The following is a 23,909-nucleotide window of genomic DNA, read 5'->3' as shown; positions in this document are numbered from 1 at the left end:
GGTTTGTGGGGTTTATAGGGTCTCTATGGGGTTTATGGGGTTTATAGGGTCTCTATGGGGTTTATAGGGTTTCTATGGGGTTTATGGGGTTTATAGGGTTTCTATGGGGTTTATAGGGTCTCTATGGGGTTTGTGGGGTTTATAGGGTCTCTATGGGGTTTATGGGGTTTATAGGGTCTCTATGGGGTTTATAGGGTCTCTATGGGGTTTATGGGGTTTATAGGGTTTCTATGGGGTTTATAGGGTCTCTATGGGGTTTGTGGGGTTTATAGGGTCTCTATGGGGTTTATAGGGTTTCTATGGGGTTTATGGGGTTTATAGGGTTTCTATGGGGTTTATAGGGTCTCTATGGGGTTTGTGGGGTTTATAGGGTCTCTATGGGGTTTATGGGGTTTATAGGGTCTCTATGGGGTTTATAGGGTTTCTATGGGGTTTATGGGGTTTATAGGGTTTCTATGGGGTTTATAGGGTCTCTATGGGGTTTGTGGGGTTTATAGGGTCTCTATGGGGTTTATGGGGTTTCTATGGGGTTTATGGGGTTTCTATGGGGTCTATGGGGTTTCTATGGGGTTTATGGGGTTTCTATGGGGTTTATGGGGTTTATAGGGTTTCTATGGGGTTTATGGGGTTTCTATGGGGTCTATGGGGTTTCTATGGGGTTTATGGGGTTTCTATGGGGTTTATGGGGTTTCTATGGGGTCTATGGGGTTTCTATGGGGCCGTACCCTTAACGAACACCTCAGTGAAGCACTTCTCATCGTTGACCCTACACTCATAGGGACAATATGGGCTCCCTATATCTCCCTATAGCTCCCAATGGCTCTCTATGGGGTTTATAGGGTCTCTATGGGGTTTATAGGGTCTCTATGGGGTCTCTATGGGGTTTATAGGGTTTCTATGGGGTTTTTATGGGGTCGTACCCTTGACGAAGACCTCATCATTGACCCTACACTCATAGGGCCACTATATCTCCCTATAGCTCCCAATGGTTCCCAATGGCTCCCAATGGTTCCCTATGGGATCTCTATGGGTCTCTATGGGGTTTATAGGGTTTCTATGGTGTTTATGGGGTCTCTATGGGGTTTATAGGGTTTCTATGGGGTTTCTATGGGGCCGTACCCTTGACCAAGACCTCATCGTTGACCCTACACTCATAGGGCCACTATGGCTCCCTATGGGTTCTCCATTGTTCTCTATGGGATCTCTATGGGTCTCTATGGGGTTTATAGGGTCTCTATGGGGTTTATAGGGTCTCTATGGGGTTTCTATGGGGCCGTACCCTTAACAAACACCTCGGTGAAGCACTTCTCATCGTTGACCCTACACTCGTAGGCGGCGTCGTCGGCCAACGAACATTTGTTGATGGTCAGGATGCGCTTCAGCCCCACGTTCTCAAACACGTACCTGGGATATGGGGGGTATGGGGGATATATGGGGTTTCTATAGGGTTTCTATGGGGTTATGGGGTCTCTATGGGGTCTCTATGGGGGGATATGGGGTCTCTATGGGGTCTCTATGGGGTTATGGGGGGTTATGGGGTCTCTATGGGGTCTCTATGGGGTTTCTATGGGGTTATGGGGTCTATATGGGGTCTCTATGGGGTCTCTATGGGGTTATGGGGGGATATGGGGTCTCTATGGGGTTATGGGGTCTCTATGGGGTCTCTATGGGGGGATATGGGGTCTCTATGGGGTCTCTATGGGGTTATGGGGTCTTTATGGGGTCTCTATGGGGTCTCTATGGGGTTATGGGGTCTTTATGGGGTCTCTATGGGGTCTCTATGGGGTTATGGGGTCTTTATGGGGTCTCTATGGGGTTTCTATGGGGTTATGGGGTCTCTATAAAGGGATATGGGGTTATGGGGTCTCTATGGGGTCTCTATGGGGTTATGGGGGGATATGGGGTCTATATGGGGTTATAGGGTCTATATGGGGTCTCTATGGGGTTATGGGGGGATATGGGGGATATATGGGGTTTCTATAGGGTTTCTATGGGGTTATGGGGTTTCTATGGGGTTATGGGGTCTTTATGGGGTCTCTATGGAAGGATATGGGGTCTCCATGGGGTCTGTATGGGGTTGTAGGGGGATATGGGGTCTCTATGGGGTCTATATGGGGTCTATATGGGGTTTCTATGGGGTTATGGGGTCTATATGGGGTTATGGGGTCTCTATGGGGTTATGGGGGGATATGGGGTCTATATGGGGTTATAGGGTCTCTATGGGGTCTCTATGGGGTCTCTATGGGGTTATGGGGTCTCTATGGGGTCTCTATGGGGTTATGGGGTCTTTATGGGGTCTCTATGGGGTTATGGGGGATATATGGGGTCTATATGGGGTCTCTATGGGGTCTCTATGGGGTTATGGGGGCATATGGGGTCTCTATGGGGTCTCTAGCCCCCATTACCCCCAATACCCCCATAGCCCCCATTCACCCCATTACCCCCAATACCCCCATATCCCCCATTCACCCCATTGACCCCATTACCCCCATAGCCCCCATTACCCCCATCACCCCCAATACCCCCATTACCCCCATAGCCCCCATTGCCCCCATAGGCCCTATTAACCCCATTACCCCCATAGCCCCCATTACCTCCATTACCCCCATTACCCCCATAGGCCCTATTACCCCCATTCACCCCATTACCCCCATATCCCCCATATCCCCCATTACCCCCATTCTCCCCAATACCCCCATATCCCCCCATTCACCCCATTCACCCCATTGCCCCCATTCACCCCAATACCCCCATTTACCCCATAGCCCCTATTCACCCCATAGCCCCCATACCCCCCATATCCCCCATTACCCCCATAGCCCCCATTACCCCCATAGCCCCCATTCACCCCATTACCCCCATTACCCCCATTACCCCCATAGCCACCATAGCCCCCATTACCCCCATTCACCCCATTACCCCCATTACCCCCATTCACCCCATAGCCCCCATTACCCCCATTCACCCCAATGACCCCATAGCCCCCATTCACCCCATTATCCCCATTACACCCATAGCCCCCAATACCCCCATTACCTCCATTCACCCCATAGCCCCCATAGCCCCCATTACCCCTAATACCCCCATTACCCCCATAGCCCCCATTACCCCCATTACCCCCATTCACCCCATAGCCCCCAATACCCCCATTACCCCCATAGCCCCCATTACCCCCATTCACCCCATTACCCCCATAGCCCCCATTACCCCCATAGGCCCTATTAACCCCATAGCCCCCATTACCCCCATTACCCCCATTACCCCCATTACCCCCATAGCCCCCATTACCCCTAATACCCCCATTACCCCCATAGCCCCCATAGCCCCCATTACCCCCATTCACCCCATTGCCCCCATTACCCCCATTGCCCCCATTCACCCCATTCACCCCAATACCCCCCATACCCCCCATACCCCCCCTTACTTGGAGCTGGGTTTCAGCAGCTGCCCGTTCTTGTACCACTTTAGGGGCAGGTCGGGGTGACTCAGCTCCACCACCAGCTTGATCTTATTCCCTTTGTCCACCTGGTACGCGGGGTCCAGCTTACGGATAAAGGCTGGGAATAGGGAATAATGGGGTTAATAGGGGATACACTGCCCCATAGGGACACATAGAGACCCATAGGGATCCATAGAGTCCCATAGGGACCCATAGAGACCCATAGGGACACATAGAGATCCATAAAGACCCATAGAGATACATAGGGACCTATAGATACCCATAGGGACCCATAGAGATCCATAGAGACCCATAGGGACCCATAGAGATCCATAGGGACCCAAAGAGATCCATAGGGACATATAGATACCCATAGGGACCCATAGGGACCCATAGGGACCCATAGAGACCCCATAGGGACACATAGGGACCCATAGGGACCCATAGAGATCCATAGGGACACATAGAGATCCATAGAAACACATTGGGACCCATAGAAACACATTGGGACCCATAGAGACACATAGGGACCCCATAGGGACCCATAGAGACACATAGGGACACATAGGGACCCATAGAGATCCATAGGGACCCATAGAGATCCATAGGGACACATAGGGACCCAAAGAGATCCATTGAGCCCCATAGAAGTCGATAGGGACACATAGGGACACATAGAGATCCATAGGGATACACTGTGCCCCATAGGAACACATAGGAACACATTGGGACACATAGAAATCCATAGGGACACATAGGGACACATTGGGACACATAGAGACACATAGAGACACATAGAGACACATAGGGACACATAGGGACACATAGAGACACATAGTGCCCCATAGAGATCCATAGGGACCCCATAGGGACACATAGTGTCCCATAGAGATGCATAGGGACCCATAGAGACCCATAGGGACACATAGGAACCCATAGAAATCCATAGGGATACACTGTGCCCCGTAGAGACCCATAAGGGACCCATAGGGATCCATAGAGATCCATAGGGACCCATAGGGACCCCATAGGGACCCATAGGGACCCATAGATATCCATAGGGACCCATAGAAACACATTGTGCCCCATAGAGATCCATAGGGACATATAGAGATCCATTGTGCCCCATAGGGACCCATAGGGACCCATAGGGACCCATAGAGATCAATAGGGACACATAGGGACCAATAGCCCCCTATAATCCCACCTAGACCCCCATTAAACCCCCCATAGCCCCCCATAGACCCCCTTAAAGCCCCCATAACCCCCCATAACCACCCTTTACAGCCCCTCTATGACCCCATATCACCCCATAACCCCCCCATATCACCCCATATCACCCCATAACCACCCCATATCACACTATAGGCCCCTATAATCACCCCATATCACCCCATAACCACCCTATATCACCCCATAACCCCCCATAACCACCCTTTACAGCCCCTCTATGACCCCATAGCCCCCCATAACCACCCCATATCACCCCATAACCACTCCATATCACCCCATAACCCCCCATAGCCCCCTATAATCCCCTCATAGCCCCCTATAATCCCACCTAGACCCCCTTAAACCCCACATAACCTCCTTATAAGCCCCTTAAACCCCATTCTACCCCCCATAACCACCCTTTACAGCCCCTCTATGACCCCATAGCCCCCCATAACCACCCCATAACCCCACTATAACCCCCCCAGACCCCATAAAACCCCCCATATCCCCCAAATAACCCCCCCAGGCCCCCTATAACCACCCCATATCACCCCATAGCCCCCTATAATCCCACCTAGACCCCCTTAGACCCCCCATAACCCCCCCATATCACCCCATATCACCCCATAACCACCCCATATCACACCATAGCCCCCTATAATCACCCCATATCACCCCATAACCACCCCATATCACCCCATAACCACCCCATATCACACTATAGCCCCCTATAATCACCCTATATCACCCCATAAGCCCCCATAACCACCCTTTACAGCCCCTCTATGACCCCATAGCCCCCCATAACCACCCCATATCACCTCATAACCCCCCATAGCCCCCTATAATCCCCCCATAGCCCCCTATAAACCCCTCTAGACCCCCTTAGACCCCCCATAACCACCCCATATCACCCCATATCACCCCATAGCCCCCCATAACCACCCTTTACAGCCCCTCTACGACCCCATAGCCCCCCCATATCACCCCATAACCCCACTATAACCCCCCCAGACCCCATATCACCCCATAGCCCCCTATAGGGCCCCACCTTGGCTCTTTTTGGGTTCGACATGGACCTTTTTGAGCCTCTTCAGCATCCCCCTGAGGTCGGTGATCCCGTACTGGAAGGCGACCCCATATACCCCCATAACCGCCCCATATCACCCCATAACCACCCCATATACCCCCATAACCGCCCCATATCACCCTATAACCACCCCATATCTCCCCATAACCACCCCATACCACACCATAGCCACCTATAATCCCACATAGACCCCCTTAGACCCCCCATAACTCCCCATAACCACCCCATATCACCCCATAACCCCCCCATATCACCCCATATCACCCCATAGCCCCCTATAATCCCCCCATAGCCCCCTATAATCCCCCCATAGCCCCCTATAATCCCACCTAGACCCCCTTAGACCCCCCATAACCCCCCATAACCACCCCATATCACCCCATAACCCCCCATAGCCCCCTATAAACCCCCCTAGACCCCCTTAAACCCCCCATAGCCCCCCATAACCACCCCATATCACCCCATAACCACCCTATATCACCCCATAACCCCCCATAGCCCCCTATAATCCCACCTAGACCCCCTTAAACCCCATATCCCCCCATAGACCCCCTTAAACCCCCCATAGCCCCCCATAACCACCCTTTACAGCCCCTCTATTGTGGAGAGTGTTTATGCAGAATGGCTTCATGAGAAAGGACATGAAGAGATTCCTCTAGTTAAATTGTAAAAGAATGAATGTGATTAAAGACAAAGACGGTTTATCCTAGGGACGGTCACGAGCTAAGCAGCTGTGGGGAAATCAGTATGTGAAAAGACAGGGTATGTAGCTAAAGATGAAATATGTATCTAGAAGCAAGGACGGCCTAAGGGAAAAGCAAGATGTGTAGCAAGGTGTAGACAAAGCTGCAAAGAAAAAGTATCTATAAGACTAACCACAAAGGTCAGATGAAGTAATGTCTAATTCACCAATCCTGAGCTTAACTTTTGCAATATGCATGAACTTATTACTGATTGTATAAATGAGATGCTGTAACACCTAATAAACGAGGCTTGTTGACCATGATAGCATGAGACTTGTCTCCCGCGGTTACTTCCAACAAATGGTGACCCCGACGTGATAAGGAAAAAAGGGCGCCACGGGTGAAGAACTGCGTTGGGTTCGGGTCCGGATTTCACAGCCCGACGGACGACGAAAGAGCTAAAATTGGAGCTCCGCGTCTCGAGTGACCACACAGGTGGGCTCGACCGACACGTGCTGCCGAAGCCTGGAGGGCTGCAACGGTACCGACGTGAGTAAAAATGGACAGGCAAGCAGCATATGATTTATTTTCCGCTTTTCTTAGGCGGAGACAGTTTAAGGGTATAGACTTAGAAAAGGATCTCCCTGCTTTATTGAGCCACGCGGTCTCATATGGCTTTTTTGCAAACCCCCACTTAGTGCATACATTAGAGGAGTGGCGGCGGTATGGGGATAAGTTGTGGGAGTTAGTTTTAGATGATGATAAGTCGGCAAAAAAGATAAGTAAGTTGTGGAAAGCAGTGCATAATGAGTTGTTGATGAGTCAGGCGGAAAAAAGGGCAGCTCAGGAAGCTCAAGCTGCGCAAAAACAGAATCAAGATTATGGGCTGCCATGGGGCACTAGCGTTCCAAACCCCCCTGTTTTTTCTTCCGTTACTCTGCCGTCTGCAGCCGCAGTGCCCTCTGCACCCCCTCGCGAAGTGCAGGCTGACCTAGCAACGGAGCCCGCAGAGGTCTCCTCTAGCCCCCCCTCTTCGCTGTCCGGAGCTCCGCCGTCCGGAGCCGACTCGGCGCCGCTCCCTGTCTCGGCACCGTCTGTGCCGCAGCCGCAGCCGTCCGGCTGCTCTGAGCTTTCGGTAGCTCCGGAGCTGTCAGTTCTGCGCGGGTCGGGTCCGATCTCTGGAGCTGGGTCTGATTTTGTGGGGACTGTTGCAAGGGAAAGGCGCAAGTTGTGGTCTATGCTGGCAAGGCGCGGAATAGAGGATGGTGATAATGAATTAGTACAGGCAGCGACTGAGAATCTTGCATTTCCTGTTGTTTATGCTCCCTTGCCGCAGGGAGGAGTTCAGGCTGAGATTCAATCTCTAGACTGGAAGATGTTATCACAGTTGCGAGCTACTGTAGGGTCATATGGAGTGACTAGTGAACCGGCCAGGCAAATGCTAGATTATCTTTTTAGTGCACATATCCTTCTCCCAGCAGATATTAGAAGTATCACGAAATTGATTTATACTCCTCATCAGTTAATATTGTTTAATGCTCATTGGCATCAGTTAGCTGTGGCGTCTGCAGCAGTTCAGAGAGGACCAGGAGACCCCTTAGCAGGTGTAACAATGGAACAATTGTTGGGTCTTGGGGCATGGACTCGAATAGAGGCTCAGGCGATTTCTGACCCTGAAGTTTTGCGAGAAACTATGAATTTAGCCAGGAAAGCTATGGATAGTATAAAAGCTCCGGGAGGAACGCCCATTTACATGGGAATAAAACAGGGACGTGAGGAGCCGCTAGGTAATTTCATAGATAAAGTTGTGGATGCCATTAAGAAGGCTAGTGTTCCGGAATATATGCAAGGGGCTTTGATTAAACAATGTGTGCTTCAAAATGGTAATTCCTCAACCCGATCCCTGGTCAATACATTGCCCGGAGATTGGTCGATCCCTGAGTTGTTAGAAAAGGCTGCTTCGGTTCCAACTGGAACCCAGGCATTCTTAGTGAGTGCTTTGCAGAAAATTAGTGAGGGGTTGCAGGAGCAGGCAAAAGCATTTCAGGAGCAATCAAAATCCTCACATACTCAGGTTCTAGCAGCCCTTGCACCCCTCCAAGCTGCAGTCGCTACAAACCCACGCTCGCAGAACAGCCTCCGTATGAAATGTTTCCGTTGTGGAAAAACTGGACATTTTCGTCGCGATTGCCAAGCCACTGGGATTTGGTGCAGCAAATGTCGATCCAACACTCACAACGCTGCTGCCTGCAGGTCGGGAAACTCGAAAAGCAGCGCGAGCAGCAGCCGCGCTCGGACACAAGTAGCAGCTGCAGTATCGGCAACCCCCAACAGCAACAACCCCAACCTGCCACCAGCGGGAGCCTCGGCTTGGACTTGGCAGCCTCAGTAAATGTTACTATTTTGACTAATCAGCCCTATCGGATTCCTACTGGACTATTTGGCCCTGTCATGATTAATGAACAAGCAGTAGGAGGACTGTTATTGGGTAGATCGTCTGTCAGCATGATGGGACTGTTTGTTTTACCTGGAGTAATAGATGCGGACTATCAAGGGGAAATTATGATCATGGTACACACCCCTTACCCGCCTGTAAAAATACTTAAAGGGCAGCGTCTAGCTCAATTAGTGCCGCTGCCGCAGTTAGCAAAAGGACTGACTCCCCTTAAACAAGAGCCAAGAAAACAGGGAGCATTTGGCTCAACTGGGAAATTAACTTTGCTTACTCTTGATTTATCAACGCGCCCGAAAAAATCGTGCACTTTGCACTACCGTGATCAGAGTATTACTCTGACAGGACTTTTGGATACAGGAGCGGATACATCAATTATCACCCCAGGGGAGTGGCCGTCTGACTGGCCGCTTCAATCTTCAACTACCACAGTGTCAGGGGTCGGAGGAATGACACTGGCAAGCCGAACCCCCATGCTCACAGTGGAAATAGATGGCAGGAGAGCCACAGCAATTTTTTCACTTACACTACTTCCACCTACGGTATCCTGCCTTATCGGCAGGGACGTGCTGGCTCAACTGGGTCTTGTTCTTACCAATGAACACCCTTTAGTATAATGGCCATTGCTTGGACTTTCCCACTACCACTTACATGGACTACAGAAACTCCAGTCATGGTTAAGCAGTGGCCACTAAAAAGGGAAAGTCTTCAGCAAGCACATCAACTTGTGCAGGAGCAGTTTGCCCAGGGGCATTTGAAACTGTCTACTAGCCCTTGGAATACTCCGATATTCGTAATCAAAAAGAAATCTGGAAAATATCGTCTATTGCACGACCTAAGGGCTGTCAACGACCAGATGGAGCCCATGGGGGCGCTACAACCCGGATTACCCAACCCTTCTATGATTCCCGAGAATTGGCCCATCCTCATCATCGACCTGAAAGACTGTTTCTTTACAATTGCCTTACACCCCCAGGATACAAAACGTTTTGCTTTTACTCTGCCAGCGATAAATAGGGGAGAACCCGACAAGCGATTTGAATGGACAGTGTTACCACAAGGAATGCGTAACTCCCCAACCATTTGCCAGCTGTATGTCGACGCAGCACTGCAACCGTTACGCCGAGAAATGCCGGACACTATTATTTATCACTATATGGATGATATTCTTCTGGCTCAAAAGGATCCATTCACAGACTCTCAGATTGAACATATCAAAGCAGTGCTGGCAACCTCCTCTTTAGTTATAGCTCCTGAAAAGGTACAGAAATCCACGCCCTGGAAATATCTGGGATGGCAAATCACCAATAAGCAGGTGAAACCGCAAAAATTAACCATTGCTACAGACATTTCTACCCTTAATGATGCACAAAAACTCCTTGGAGACTTACAATGGCTAAAACCAATAGTAGGTCTCCCAAATGTGCTGCTAGAAAAACTGCTGCCCCTGCTGAAAGGCACGGACCCTTGCACCCCAGTGACTCTTATACCAGAACAAAAGGAGGTGCTACAAAAAATTTCAGACTGTATTACCAAAGGGTTCGTTTCCCGCATGGACCCTACAGTACCATTGACTCTTACCATTTGGAGCAGCGATATGCATCTCCTTGGTGCAGTTACTCAGCATAAAAAGAAAACGGGGGAAAGGGTCCTGGAGTGGATTTCGCCACCTCTTCAAAAACGGAAAACAATAACCACAAAAATTGAAAATCTGGCAGCAGTGGTCAAAAAAGGCCGCATGCGTATATTGGAAATTAGCGGTCTGGAACCACAGACAGTTTATCTTCCCATGGAAAAAGCAACGCTAGACTGGTATTTGCTGAATTCGCCAGATCTAGCTGAAGCGCTTTTAGCCTTGGGAGCTAAAATAGAAACAGGTCCACTTGTTCCACGAGCATTGCAATGGATCGGTGAATGGAGCTGGATTGGCGTGCCTTTGCGAAGGGACAAACCCATCTCGGAAGCTGTAACTGTTTACACTGACGCTGGGAAAAAGACACGCAAAGCAGCTATTGTTTGGCAAAAGAAGGGAATTTGGCAGCAACACACACTGGAGGCGGTCCCTGAAGACAGTTTACAAACACTAGAACTTCTTGCTGTAGTGTGGGCTGTTTCTAATATCACTGAGCCTTTGAATGTGGTTTCAGATTCTCTCTATGTAGTAGGGGTGGCCTCAAGAATTGAGGATGCAATTGTTAAGGAGGTTCAGAACAAGCGATTATATGAGTTATTTTTACAACTCAAGCGAGCCCTCAGGAACAGAACAGAGCCTTACTCCATTATCCATATCAGGAGTCATAAATTAAGCACGGGTTTAGGAGAAGGCAATCAGAGGGCAGATCGGCTGGTATCAGTTGCAGTACCAATGTCACAATTTACTCTGGCAAGGGAAGCTCATGCTACCTTCCATCAGAATGCCAGAGGACTGCAGAGGCAATTTCAGATCTCTCAAACAGATGCTTCTGCCATTGTCAGAAGCTGCCCAGTCTGTGCAAATCACAACAATGGAATGGGTCTGGGAATTGGAGTTAATCCTAGAGGTTTATCAGTCAATGAAATATGGCAAATGGATGTTACCCATGAACCCAGTCTGGGAAGGTTAAAATATGTGCATGTCACCATTGACACCTACAGCAATTTTATCTGGGCAACAGCTCAGGCTGGGGAAAGGGGCATCCATGTAACCCGACACCTCACAGCATGTTTTGCAGTCATGGGAGTATGCAAACAGTTAAAAACAGATAATGGTCCTGCCTACATAGGTCAAAAGGTTCAACGTTTTCTACAACAATGGGGTGTTAAACATATTACTGGCATTCCACACAATCCACAAGGGCAGGCAATAGTTGAACGAGCAAATAGCACCTTGAAAACTTATCTCAAGAAATTCTCAGAAATTCAGGACATGCAGGAAAGGCTTGCTAAGGCACTGTTTGTATTGAATCATTTATGCATAATAGGATCCTCAGATTGTCCTGCAGCCGAAAAACATAAGTTACAGAGCCCAGAATCAGAGAAGCATCTTGAAGAAGAAATGTGGGTTAGGTATAGATGCTTGAAAACTGGGGAATGGAAAGGCCCTGCAAGAGTGCTTTATTTAGGGCGAGGCTACCTTTGTGTTTCAACCCCTACAGGTTCTGAGTGGATTCCTGCTCGTTGGACCAAGCCGGTGACGCCATCGCATCCCGGAGAGCACAGTGAACCTGGATGACTGACTACAGATCGGTGACTGCAGAAAAGTTGGAAGAGTGTCTCCAGCTGATTGAGGAGCCACTCCAAACCTTCATTCGGCATGTTCAGTCAACAGTGACTCAAAATTTCTATGGTCCATATATGGAACTGATACATGCGTTGGTTAACATACGAGGACTGATTCCATCTAATAGATATTACAGGTGTTGGGGATGTGGTGTGCGTGAGCATCAGGCTCAAGCGTTGCTTCTTTGTGGTGGTTGTGGAAAATTGGGTTGGTACCACCAATCAGTCTTTTACATTAACCAACACTATCTGTGGTGCAGAGAGTGTGATAAAACCTGGTGTGCAGAAGACCAACCGCTAGATTCAGAACCGGAGGATATTTTATCAGTGACCCGTCTTTGCTGGGTGCTTAAGAGATTCGCTCAGAGAGCTCGAGCTGCTAGGAGGTCTCGCATCATAAGCTATCAATGCGGCGGTACAGTCAGAGCTCTTGGGGCCTAACAGCCCTAGGAGTTCTGGTCTGGCTGCAATGCTGTGGTGCATTTTGGGCCCCTCCGCAGCCTAAGGAAAACGTCTGGGTTACGTTAGCCAACAAGACGGGTCAAGATGCCATATGTTTAGCATTATCATCTCCTGGCAATCCTTTTTCTACCTGCTTGGTAGGCATACCTTTGGACACTCCTCCATGTCCAGAAGGTGTTCTGCCTTGCCAATCAAAAGGTACAAAGGGCTACGCAGACCATTGGGATGCATATATACCACACTTTCCTGTAGCCCCTCTAGAACCACAAGAATTAGAAATTTTGGGATCAGTAAAAGCCGATTGGTGCATATATTTTAATTGGACCGGCAGTTATCGAATTGGGCCTGACAGATCAAAAATCAAACCAAGAAGTGTAAATTCTAGCCTGCTTGTATATAGAAATCAATCAGCATGGTGTAACTATACAAGCACCAGTATATCTGTTTCATCTAACAACCCTATAACATTGCCCTATGGAGTGTTTCTGATATGTGGGGATCGGGCTTGGGCAGGAGTCCCCTCTAAGATAATAGGAGGACCATGCACATTAGGTCGTTTAACACTGCTTACTCCAAATACTTCTATGATCCTCCAAATTCACAGACAGCATTCTAGAGTGAAAAGGGTGACTCATGCCTTTACCCCAGACTGTAAGGATAAGGTACAATTTTGGTCTACAACAGGAAGAATATTTGCCTCTATTTTGTCAGCTAATGTTGCCGCTGCTAAAGCATTAGCCATGCTAAATGGTTTAGGCTGCTGGCTAGCAAAACAAACGAATGCCACTTCAGAGGCATTATCTCAACTACTGATGGATGTGGATTCAGTAAGGCATGCTACACTCCAGAATAGAGCAGCAATTGATTTTCTATTACTAGCACAGGGGCACGGATGTGAGGAGTTCGAAGGCATGTGTTGTATGAACTTATCAGACCACTCCGTGTCTATACATAAACAGATACAAACGCTGCACGCATTAACTAACCGTTTGCAGGTGCAATCTGGTTTTGGTCTTGATGACTGGCTTAGAAGTTTAGGTTTAGGCCCCTGGCTTACTTCTCTACTACAGCATTTGATTACAATCGGTCTGGTACTGATAGCTATCATATTAATAGTTCCTTGCCTCTTTAAATGCTTGCAAAATGCACTAATGAGAATGGTTGACTCAAAATACAATGTATCCTTGGTCGTCCAAAAAGAAAACGGGGGAAATGTGGAGAGTGTTTATGCAGAATGGCTTCATGAGAAAGGACATGAAGAGATTCCTCTAGTTAAATTGTAAAAGAATGAATGTGATTAAAGACAAAGACGGTTTATCCTAGGGACGGTCACGAGCTAAGCAGCTGTGGGGAAATCAGTATGTGAAAAGACAGGGTATGTAGCTAAAGATGAAATATGTATCTAGAAGCAAGGACGGCCTAAGGGAAAAGCAAGATGTGTAGCAAGGTGTAGACAAAGCTGCAAAGAAAAAGTATCTATAAGACTAACCACAAAGGTCAGATGAAGTAATGTCTAATTCACCAATCCTGAGCTTAACTTTTGCAATATGCATGAACTTATTACTGATTGTATAAATGAGATGCTGTAACACCTAATAAACGAGGCTTGTTGACCATGATAGCATGAGACTTGTCTCCCGCGGTTACTTCCAACACTCTATGACCCCATAGCCCCCCATAACCACCCCATATCACCCCATAACCACCCCATATCACCCCATAACCACTTCATATCACCCCATAACCACCCCATATACCCCCATATCACCCCATAACCACCCTATATCACCCCATAACCACCCCATATCACACCATAGCCCCCTATAGCTCCCCTAGACCCCCTTAAACCCCCCCATAACCCCCCATAACACCCCATAACCACCCCATATCACCCCATAACCACCCCATAGCCCCTCATAACCCCCTATAATCCCCCCTAGACCTCCTTAAACTCCCCATAACTCCCCATAACCACCCCATATCACCCCATAACCACCCCATATCACCCCATAGCCCCCCATAGACCCCCTATAATCCCCCCATAGACCCCCTATAATCCCCCCATAGCCCCCTATAATCCCCCCATAGCCCCCTATAATCCCACCTAGACCCCCTTAGACCCCCCATATCACCCCATAACCGCCCCATATCACCCCATAACCACCCCATATCCCCCCATAACCCCCCCATATCACCCCATAGCCCCCTATAATCCCACCTAGACCCCCTTAAACTCCCCATAGCCCCCCATAACCCCCCATAACCACCCTTTACAGCCCCTCTATGACCCCATAGCCCCCCATAACCACCCCATATCACCCCATAGCCCCCTATAATCCCCCCATAGCCACCTATAATCCCCCCTAGATCCCCATATCCCCCCATAACCCCCCCATAACCACCCTTTACAGCCCCTCTATGACCCCATATCACCCCATAACCCCCCCATATCACCCCATATCACCCCATAACCACCCCATATCACCCCATAACCACCCCATATCACACCATATCCCCCTATAATCAACCCATATCACCCAATAACCACCCTATATCACCCCATAACCACCCATAGCCCCCTATAATCCCCCCTAGACCCCCTTAGACCCCCCATAACCACCCCATATCACCCCATATCACCCCATAGCCCCCCCATATCACCCCATAACCCCCCATAGCCCCCTATAATCCCCCCATAGCCCCCTATAATCCCCCCATAGCCCCCTATAATCCCCTCATAGCCCCCTATAAACCCCTCTAGACCCCCTTAAACCCCTCATAGCCCCCCATAACCACCCTTTACAGCCCCTCTATGACCCCATAGCCCCCCATAACCACCCCATATCACCCCATAACCCCCCCATATCACCCCATAACCCCCCCCAGACCCTATCAAACCCCCATATCACCCCATAACCGCCCCATATCACCCCATAGCCCCCTATAATCCCACCTAGACCACCTTAAACCCCCCATAACCCCCCATAACCACCTCATATCACCCTATAACCACCCCATATCACCCCATATCCCCCTATAACCCCACTATAACCCCCCCAGACCCCATTAAACCCCCATATCCCCCCATAACCCCATACCTTCGCTCTTTTTGGGTTCGACATGGACCTTTTTGAGCCTCTTTAGCATCCCCCTGAGGTCGGTGATCCCGTACTGGAAGGCGATTCGTTCGTATTCACTTTTCTTGGTCACCCCCTTGAGCAGCTCCCAGATCTCGGGGGGAAAAGGATCGTCCTCATCCTTCTTCTTCTTCTTCTCCTCCACCTGAACCTCCCTATAGGACCCCATAGTGACCGATAGAGACCCATAGAGACCCATAGGGACCCATAGGGACCCATAGGAACACATAGAGACACATAGAGACACATAGGGACCCATAGGGACCCATGGGGACCCCATAGAGACCCATAGGGACCCATACAAACCCATAGGGACCCATAGAGACCCATAGGGACCCACAGAGACCCATAGGGACCCCATAAGGACCCATAGGAACACACAGCGACACATAGAAACCCCATAGGGACACATAGTGACCCATAGAGACCCACAGGGACACATAGTGACCCATAGAGACCCACAGGGACCCATAGAGACCCATAGGAACCCATAGGGACCCATAGGGACCCCATAGGGACCCCATAGGGATCCCATAGAGACCCATAGGAACACACAGGGACACATACAGACTCCACAGAGACCCATAGGGACCCCATAGGGACCCATAGAGACCAATAGGGACCCCATAGAGACCCATAGGGACCCATAGTGACCCATAGAGACCCATAGAGACCCATAGAGACCCCATAGAGACCCATAGGGACCTATAGAGACCCATAGGGACCCATAGGGACCCCATAGAGACCCATATAGACCCTTAGAGACCCATAGGAACCCATAGAGACCAATAGGGACCCCATAGAGACCCATAGGGACCCATAGTGACCCATAGAGACCCATAGTGACCCACAGGGACCCATAGAAACCCATAGGAACCCATAGGGACCCATAGGGACCCCATAGGGACACATAGGGACCCCATAAGGACCCATAGAAACACACAAGGACCCATAGGGACCCATAGAGATCCATAGAGACCCCATAGAGACCCATAGGGACCTATAGAGACCCATAGGGACCCATACATACCCATACATACCCATAGGGACACATAGGGACCCATAGAGACCCATAGGGACACATAGGGACCCATAGAGACCCATAGGGACCCATAGAAACCCATAGGGACCCATAGGGACCCCATAGGGACACATAGGGACCCCATAAGGACCCATAGGAACACACAAGGACCCATAGGGACCCATAGAGGTCCATAGAGACCCCATAGAGACCCATAGGGACCTATAGAGACCCATAGGGACCCCATAGAGACCCATATAGACCCATAGAGACCCATAGGGACCCATAGAGACCCATAGGGACCCATAGGGACCCATAGAGACCCATAGGGACCCCATATAGTGCCCCATAGCCCCCCACATCCCATAGCCCCCCATTGCCCACCTCTCTCATAGGGACCCATAGGGACCCCATAGGGATCCCATAGAGACCCCATAGAGACCCATAGGGACACATAGTGACCCATAGAGACCCATAGGAACCCATAGAGACCCATAGGGACCCATAGTGGCCCATAGGGACCCCATAAGGACCCATAGGAACACACAGCAACACATAGAAACCCCATAGGGACACATAGTGACCCATAGAGACCCACAGGGACCCATAGAGACCCATAGGGACCCATAGGGACCCATAGAGACCCATAGGAACCCATAGGAACCCATAGGGACCCATAGGGACCCCATAGGGACACATAGGGACCCATAGGGACCCCATAAGGACCCATAGGAACACACAGCGACACATAGAAACCCCATAGGGACACATAGTGACCCATAGAGACCCACAGGGACCCATAGAGACCCATAGGGACCCATAGGGACCCATAGAGACCCATAGAAACCCATAGGGACCCCATAGAGACCCCATATTGTGCCCCATAGACCCCCCCCATCCCATAGCCCCCCATTGCCCACCTCTCTCATAGGGACCTCATAGTGACCCATACTGTGCCCCATAGGGACCCATAGGGACCCCATAGGGACTCCATAGAGACCCATAGGGACACATAGTGACCCACAGAGACCCACAGTGGCCCATAGGGACCCATAGGGACCCATAGAAACCCATAGGGACCCATAGGGACCCATAGGGACCCCATAGGGACCCCATAGAGACCCACAGTGACCCATAGAGACCCATAGAGACCCCATAGAGACCCATAGATACCCATAGAAACCCATAGGGACCCATAGGTCCCATAGCCCCCCCCCCACCCCATAGCCCCCCATTGCCCACCTCTCTCATAGGGACCCATAGGGACCCCATAGTGACCCATAGGTACCCATAGAGATCCATAGAGACCCATAGGGACCAATAGAGACCCATAGGGACCCATAGGGACCCATAGGGACCCATAGAGACCCATAGAGACACATAGGGACCCCATAGAGACCCATAGGGACACATAGGGACCCATAGAGACCCATAGGGACCCATAGGGACCCCATAGAGAACCATAGAGACCGATAGGGACACATAGGAACACACAGACAAACATAAGGACCCCATAGAGGCCCATAGAGACCCATAGGGACCCATAGGGACCCCATAGAGACCCATAGTGACCCATAGAAACCCATAGAGACCCATAGGGACCCATAGCCCCCCCACCCCATAGCCCCCCATTGCCCACCTCTTTTTGAGCAGCCCACTGAAGTCCAGCTCTCCAGCCGTGTCGTCTTTGCCCTCACCCCTAATTAATGGGGGGGGGTTAATTAGTTATTAATTAATTAATTGGGGGGGGGGTCCCATTAATGGGGAGGGATTGGGGGGTCCCATTAATCGGGGGGGGGATCCCATATATGGGGAGGGTTTGGGGGTCCCATTAATGGGGGGGGTTCTCATATATGGGGGGGGGTCCTATTAATGGGGGGGGGTCCTATAAATGGGGGGGGGTCCCATATATGGGGGGGTCCATATATGGGGGGGGGTCCCATTAATGGGGTGGGGGTCCCATATATGGGGGGGTCCTATAAATGGGGGGGGGTCCCATATATGGGGGGGGTCCATATATGGGGGGGGGGGGTCCCATTAATGGGGTGGGGGTCCTATAAATGGGGGGGGTCCCATTAATGGGGGTGGTCCCATATATGGGAGGGGTCCCATAAATGGGGGGGGTCCCATATATGGGGGGGGGTCCCATTAATGGGGGGGGGTCCCCATATATGGGGAAGGGTCCAATTAATGGGGGGGGGGTCCCATTAATGGGGGGGGGTCTCATATATAGGGGAGGGTTTGGGGGGGTCCCATTAATGGGAGGGGTCCCTTAAATGGGGGGGTGGTCCCATAAATGGGGGGGGTCCTATTAATGGGGGGGGGGGGTCCCATTAATGGGGTGGGGGTCCCATAAATGGCGGGGTGGTCCCATAAATGGGGGGGGTCCTATAAATGGGGGTGGGGGTCCCATTAATGGGGTGGGGGTCCCATAAATGGCGGGGTGGTCCCATAAATGGGGGGGGTCCTATAAATGGGGGTGGGGGTCCCATTAATGGGGTGGGGGTCCCATAAATGGGGGGGGGGGAGTCCCATTAATGGGGGTAGTCCCTTAAATGGCCTTAAATGGGGGGGGGTCCCTTAAATGGGGGGGGGGTCCCATTAATGGGGGGGGTCCTATAAATGGGGGTGGGGGTCCCATTAATGAAGGGGGTCCCATTAATGGGGGGGGGGGTCCTATAAATGGGGGGGGTCCCATTAATGGGGTGGGGGTCCCATATATGTGGGGGGGGGTCCTATTAATGGGGGGGGGGTCCTATTAATGGGGTGGGGGTCCTATTAATGGGGTGGGGGTCCCATATATGGGGGGGTCCCTTAAATGGGGAGGGGTCCCATATATGGGGGGGGTCCCATTAATGGGGGGGGGTCCTATTAATGGGGGGGGGGGTCCTATAAATGGGGTGGTCCCATAAATGGGGGGGTTCCCATTAATGGGGGTGGTCCCTTAAATGGCCTTAAATGGGGGGGGGTCCCATAAATGGGGGGGGGGTCCCATATATGGGGGGGGGGTCCCATTAATGGGGTGGGGGTCCCATATATGGGGGGGGGGGTCCCATTAATGGGGTGGGGGTCCCATATATGGGGGTGGTCCCACTAATGGGGTGGGGGTCCCATATATGGGGGTGGTCCCATTAATGGGGTGGGGGTCCTATTAATGGGGGGGGGTCCCCATATATGGGGGGGGTCCCATTAATGGGGTGGGGGTCCTATTAATGGGGGGGGGTCCCCATATATGGGGGGGGTCCCATTAATGGGGTGGGGGTCCCATAAATGAGGGGGTCTAATTAATGGGGGAGGGTCCTATTAATGGGGGGGGGGGTCCCCATTAATGAAGGGGGGTCCTATAAATGGGGGGGGTCCCATAAATGGGGTGGTGGTCTCATATATGGGGGGGGGGGGGTCCCATAAATGGGGTGGGGGTCCCATATATGGGGGGATCCCATTAATGGGGGGGGGGGTCCCATATATGGGGGGGTCCTATAAATGGGGGGGGGGTCCCTTTAATGGGGGGGTCCCATAAATGGGGGTGGGGGTCCCATAAATGGGGGTGGGGGTCCCATATATGGGGAGGGGGTCCCATAAATGGGGAGGGTTTGGGGGGTCCCACTTATGGGGCTGGGAACGGGGTATTGAGGGGGGGGTCCCATAAATGGGGGGGGTCCTATAAATGGGGTGGGGGTCCTATAAATGGGGGGGGGTCCCATATATGGGGGAGGTCCCATATATGGGGGGGGGGGTCCTATTAATGGGGGGGGTCCTATTAATGGGGGGGTCCCATTAATGGGGGAGGGTCCCATATATGGGATGGGGGGGGTCCCATTAATGAAGGGGGGTCCCATAAATGAGGGGGGTCCCATTAATGGGGGGGGGGGGTCCCATATATGGGGGGTCCCCATAAATGGGGTGGGGGTCCCATCTATGGGGGGGGGGGTCCCATATATGGGATGGGGGGGGTCCCATAAATGGGGGGGGTCCCATAAATGGGTGGGGGTCCCTTAAATGGGGGGGGGTCCCATAAATGGGGGCGTGGTCCCATAAATGGGGGGGGGGGGTCCCATAAATGGGGGGGGGGTCTCACTCACGTGCGCTTGAAGGCCTGCAGTACATCCCCTTCAGCTGGGCGGGGGGCTGCGGGGAGACCCCAAATGTTACCCCAAAAAGACCCCAAAAAACCCTAAAACGGCCCCAAAATGACCCTAAAACGGCCCTTTAATTTGGGGGGGGGGTCCCCATTAATTTGGGGGGGGTCCCTATTAATTTAGAGGGGGGTCTTCCCCTTTATGTCAATGCTAAATGGGGGGGGGGGGGCTTTTATAGGGTCTTTTTAAGTGGAAATATGGGATTTTTATGGGGTTTTTTGGGGTCTGGGATTTGAGGGGGGGTCCCTATTTTATATGGGGGGGGTCCCCATTAATTTGGGGGGGGGTCTCTATTAATTTAGAGGGGGGTCTTCCCCTTTATGTCAATGCTAAATGGGGGGGGGGGGGGGGCGGGGGTTATAGGGTCTTTTTAAGTGGAAATATGGGATTTTTATGGGGTTTTTTGGGCTTGGGGGATTTGGGGGGGTCCCAGTTTTATATGGGGGGGGTCCCCATTAATTTGGGGGGGGTCTCTATTAATTTAGAGGGGGGTCTTCCCCTTTATGTCCATGTTAAATATGGGGGGGGGGGGGGGTGTTAATAGGGTCTTTTTAAGTGGAAATATGGGATTTTTATGGGGTTTTTTGGGGTCTGGGATTTGAGGGGGGGTCCCTGTTTTATATGGGGGGGGTCCCCATTAATTTGGGTGGGGGTCCCTATTAATTTAGGGGGGGGTCTTCCCCTTTATGTCAATGTTAAGTATGGGGGGGGGGCTTTTATAGGGTCTTTTTAAGTGGAAATATGGGATTTTTATGGGGTTTTTTGGGGTCTGGGATTTGAGGGGGGGTCCCAGTTTTATATGGGGGGGGTCCCCATTAATTTGGGGGGGGGTCCCCATTAATTTGGGGGGGGGTCCCTATTAATTTAGAGGGGGGTCTTCCCCTTTATGTCCATGTTAAGTGGGGGGGGGGGGGCTTTTATAGGGTCTTTTTAAGTGGAAATATGGGATTTTTATGGGGTTTTTTGGGGTCTGGGATTTGAGGGGGGGTCCCTATTTTATATGGGGGGGGTCCCCATTAATTTGGGGGGGGGTCCCTATTAATTTAGAGGGGGGTCTTCCCCTTTATGTCAATGCTAAATGGGGGGGGGGGGGCTTTTATAGGGTCTTTTTAAGTGGAAATATGGGATTTTTATGGGGTATTTTGGGGTCTGGGATTTGAGGGGGGGTCCCAGTTTTATATGGGGGGGGTCTCCATTAATTTGGGTGGGGGTCTCTATTAATTTAGAGGGGGGTCTTCCCCTTTATGTCAATGCTAAATGGGGGGGGGGGGCTTTTATAGGGTCTTTTTAAGTAGAAATATGGGATTTTTATGGGGTTTTTTGGGGTCTGGGATTTGAGGGGGGGTCCCTATTTTATATGGGGGGGGTCCCCATTAATTTGGGGGGGGTCCCTATTAATTTAGAACGGGGTCTTCCCCTTTATGTCAATGTTAAATGTTGGGGGGGGGGGGGCTTTTATAGGGTCTTTTTAAGTGGAAATATGGGATTTTTATGGGGTTTTTTGGGCTTGGGGGATTTGGGGGGGTCCCAGTTTTATTTGGGGGGGGGTCTCCATTAATTTGGGGGGGGTCTCTATTAATTTAGAGGTGGGTCTTCCCCTTTATGTCAATGCTAAATGGGGGGGGGGGGGCTTTTATAGGGTCTTTTTAAGTGGAAATATGGGATTTTTATGGGGTTTTTTGGGGTCTGGGATTTGAGGGGGGGTCCCTATTTTATATGGGGGGGGGTCCCCATTAATTTGGGTGGGGGTCTCTATTAATTTAGAGGGGGGTCTTCCCCTTTACATCAATGCTAAATGGGGGGGGGGCTTTTATAGGGTCTTTTTAAGTGGAAATATGGGATTTTTATGGGTTTTTTGGGGTCTGGGATTTGAGGGGGGGTCCCTATTTTATATGGGGGGGGTCCCCATTAATTTGGGGGGGGTCCCTATTAATTTAGAGGGGGGTCTTCCCCTTTATGTCAATGCTAAATGTGGGGGGGGGGGGGGGCTTTTATAGGGTCTTTTTAAGTGGAAATATGGGATTTTTATGGGGTTTTTTGGGGTCTGGGATTTGAGGGGGGGTCCCAGTTTTATATGGGGGGGGTCCCCATTAATTTGGGGGGGGTCTCTATTAATTTAGAGGGGGGTCTTCCCCTTTATGTCAATGTTAAATGGGGGGGGGGGGCTTTTATAGGGTCTTTTTAAGTGGAAATATGGGATTTTTATGGGGTTTTTTGGGGTCTGGGATTTGAGGGGGGGTCCCAGTTTTATATGGGGGGTTCCCCATTAATTTGGGGGGGGTCCCTATTAATTTAGAGGGGGGTCTTCCCCTTTATGTCAATGCTAAAAGGGCGGGGGGGGGATTTTATGGGGTCTTTTTAAGTGGAAATATGGGATTTTTATGGGGTTTTTGGGCTTGGGGAATTTGGGGGGGGTCCCTATTTTATATGGGGGGGGTCCCCATTAATTTGGGGGGGGTCTCTATTGATTTAGAGGGGGGTCTTCCCATTTACCCCAATGCTAAAGGAGCTGTAGGGAAGGTGGGGGGGGGGGGCACTTTTGGGGGCTTTTTTTAAGTAGAAATATGGGATTTTTATGGGGTTTTTTGGGCTTGGGGGATTTGGGGGGGTCCCTATTTTATATGGGGGGGGGTCCCCATTAATTTGGGGGGGGGTCTCACCCTCCACATCGATGCTGAAGGAGCAGCTGTCCTTCACATCCTTGGCCGTAACCTCACAGCGATAATCACCACGGTCCCCCATCACCACTTTAGAGATGGTCAGCTCGAAGGTGTGAACCTATAGGGGGGGGGGGGTTAATTAATGAGGGGGGTTAATTAATGGGGAGATTTAATTAATTAATGGGGGAGGGGGTTAATTAGTTGTGGGGGGGGTTAATTAGTGGGGATGGGGGGTAATGGGGGGGGTAATGAGAGGGGGGGAGTTGGGGGGGGGAGAATAGGGGGTATGGGGGGCAATGGGGGGGTTATGGGGTGATATGGGGGGATATGGAAGGATATGGGGGGATATGAGG

At 50.9% G+C, this 23,909-nt stretch overlaps 3 protein-coding genes across 3 annotated transcripts in view; 2 read left to right on the top strand and 1 right to left on the bottom strand.

Annotated features, from left to right (window-relative positions):
• LOC107307900 (myosin-binding protein C, fast-type) overlaps positions 1-23,909 on the bottom strand; it is a 162,738-nt gene that overhangs the window by 120,303 nt on the left and 18,526 nt on the right. Inside the window, exons 6-11 of the mRNA XM_085534668.1 lie at positions 23,557-23,674; positions 20,840-20,885; positions 18,397-18,456; positions 15,698-15,891; positions 3,425-3,557; positions 1,280-1,404 (exon numbers count right to left, since the gene is read on the bottom strand). Coding sequence (XP_085390794.1) covers positions 1,280-1,404; positions 3,425-3,557; positions 15,698-15,891; positions 18,397-18,456; positions 20,840-20,885; positions 23,557-23,674 — 676 coding nt within the window. The remainder of the gene's footprint in view (positions 1-1,279; positions 1,405-3,424; positions 3,558-15,697; positions 15,892-18,396; positions 18,457-20,839; positions 20,886-23,556; positions 23,675-23,909) is intronic.
• On the top strand, positions 6,987-9,687 carry LOC146751354 (uncharacterized). Its single transcript, XM_085534670.1, has one exon. It carries the CDS (start codon positions 6,987-6,989, stop codon positions 8,817-8,819), a length of 1,833 nt encoding a protein of 610 aa, XP_085390796.1. The 3' UTR covers positions 8,820-9,687.
• On the top strand, positions 12,439-14,218 carry LOC146751353 (syncytin-2-like). Its single transcript, XM_085534672.1, has one exon. It carries the CDS (start codon positions 12,545-12,547, stop codon positions 13,880-13,882), a length of 1,338 nt encoding a protein of 445 aa, XP_085390798.1. The 5' UTR covers positions 12,439-12,544; the 3' UTR covers positions 13,883-14,218.

This window comes from Coturnix japonica, unplaced genomic scaffold, assembly GCF_054131305.1.
Source record: "Coturnix japonica strain WE unplaced genomic scaffold, WE-NBRP24 Scf094, whole genome shotgun sequence".
NCBI lineage: Eukaryota > Metazoa > Chordata > Aves > Galliformes > Phasianidae > Coturnix > Coturnix japonica.
Note: the sequence above shows the minus strand (reverse complement) of the source record. Positions and strands in the feature narration are given on the sequence as shown.

Coding starts and splice junctions, on each gene's coding strand:
- LOC146751354 (XM_085534670.1), top strand. CDS start 6,987: ATGGACAGGCAAGCAGCATATGATTTATTTTCCGCTTTTCTTAGGCGG.
- LOC146751353 (XM_085534672.1), top strand. CDS start 12,545: ATGCGGCGGTACAGTCAGAGCTCTTGGGGCCTAACAGCCCTAGGAGTT.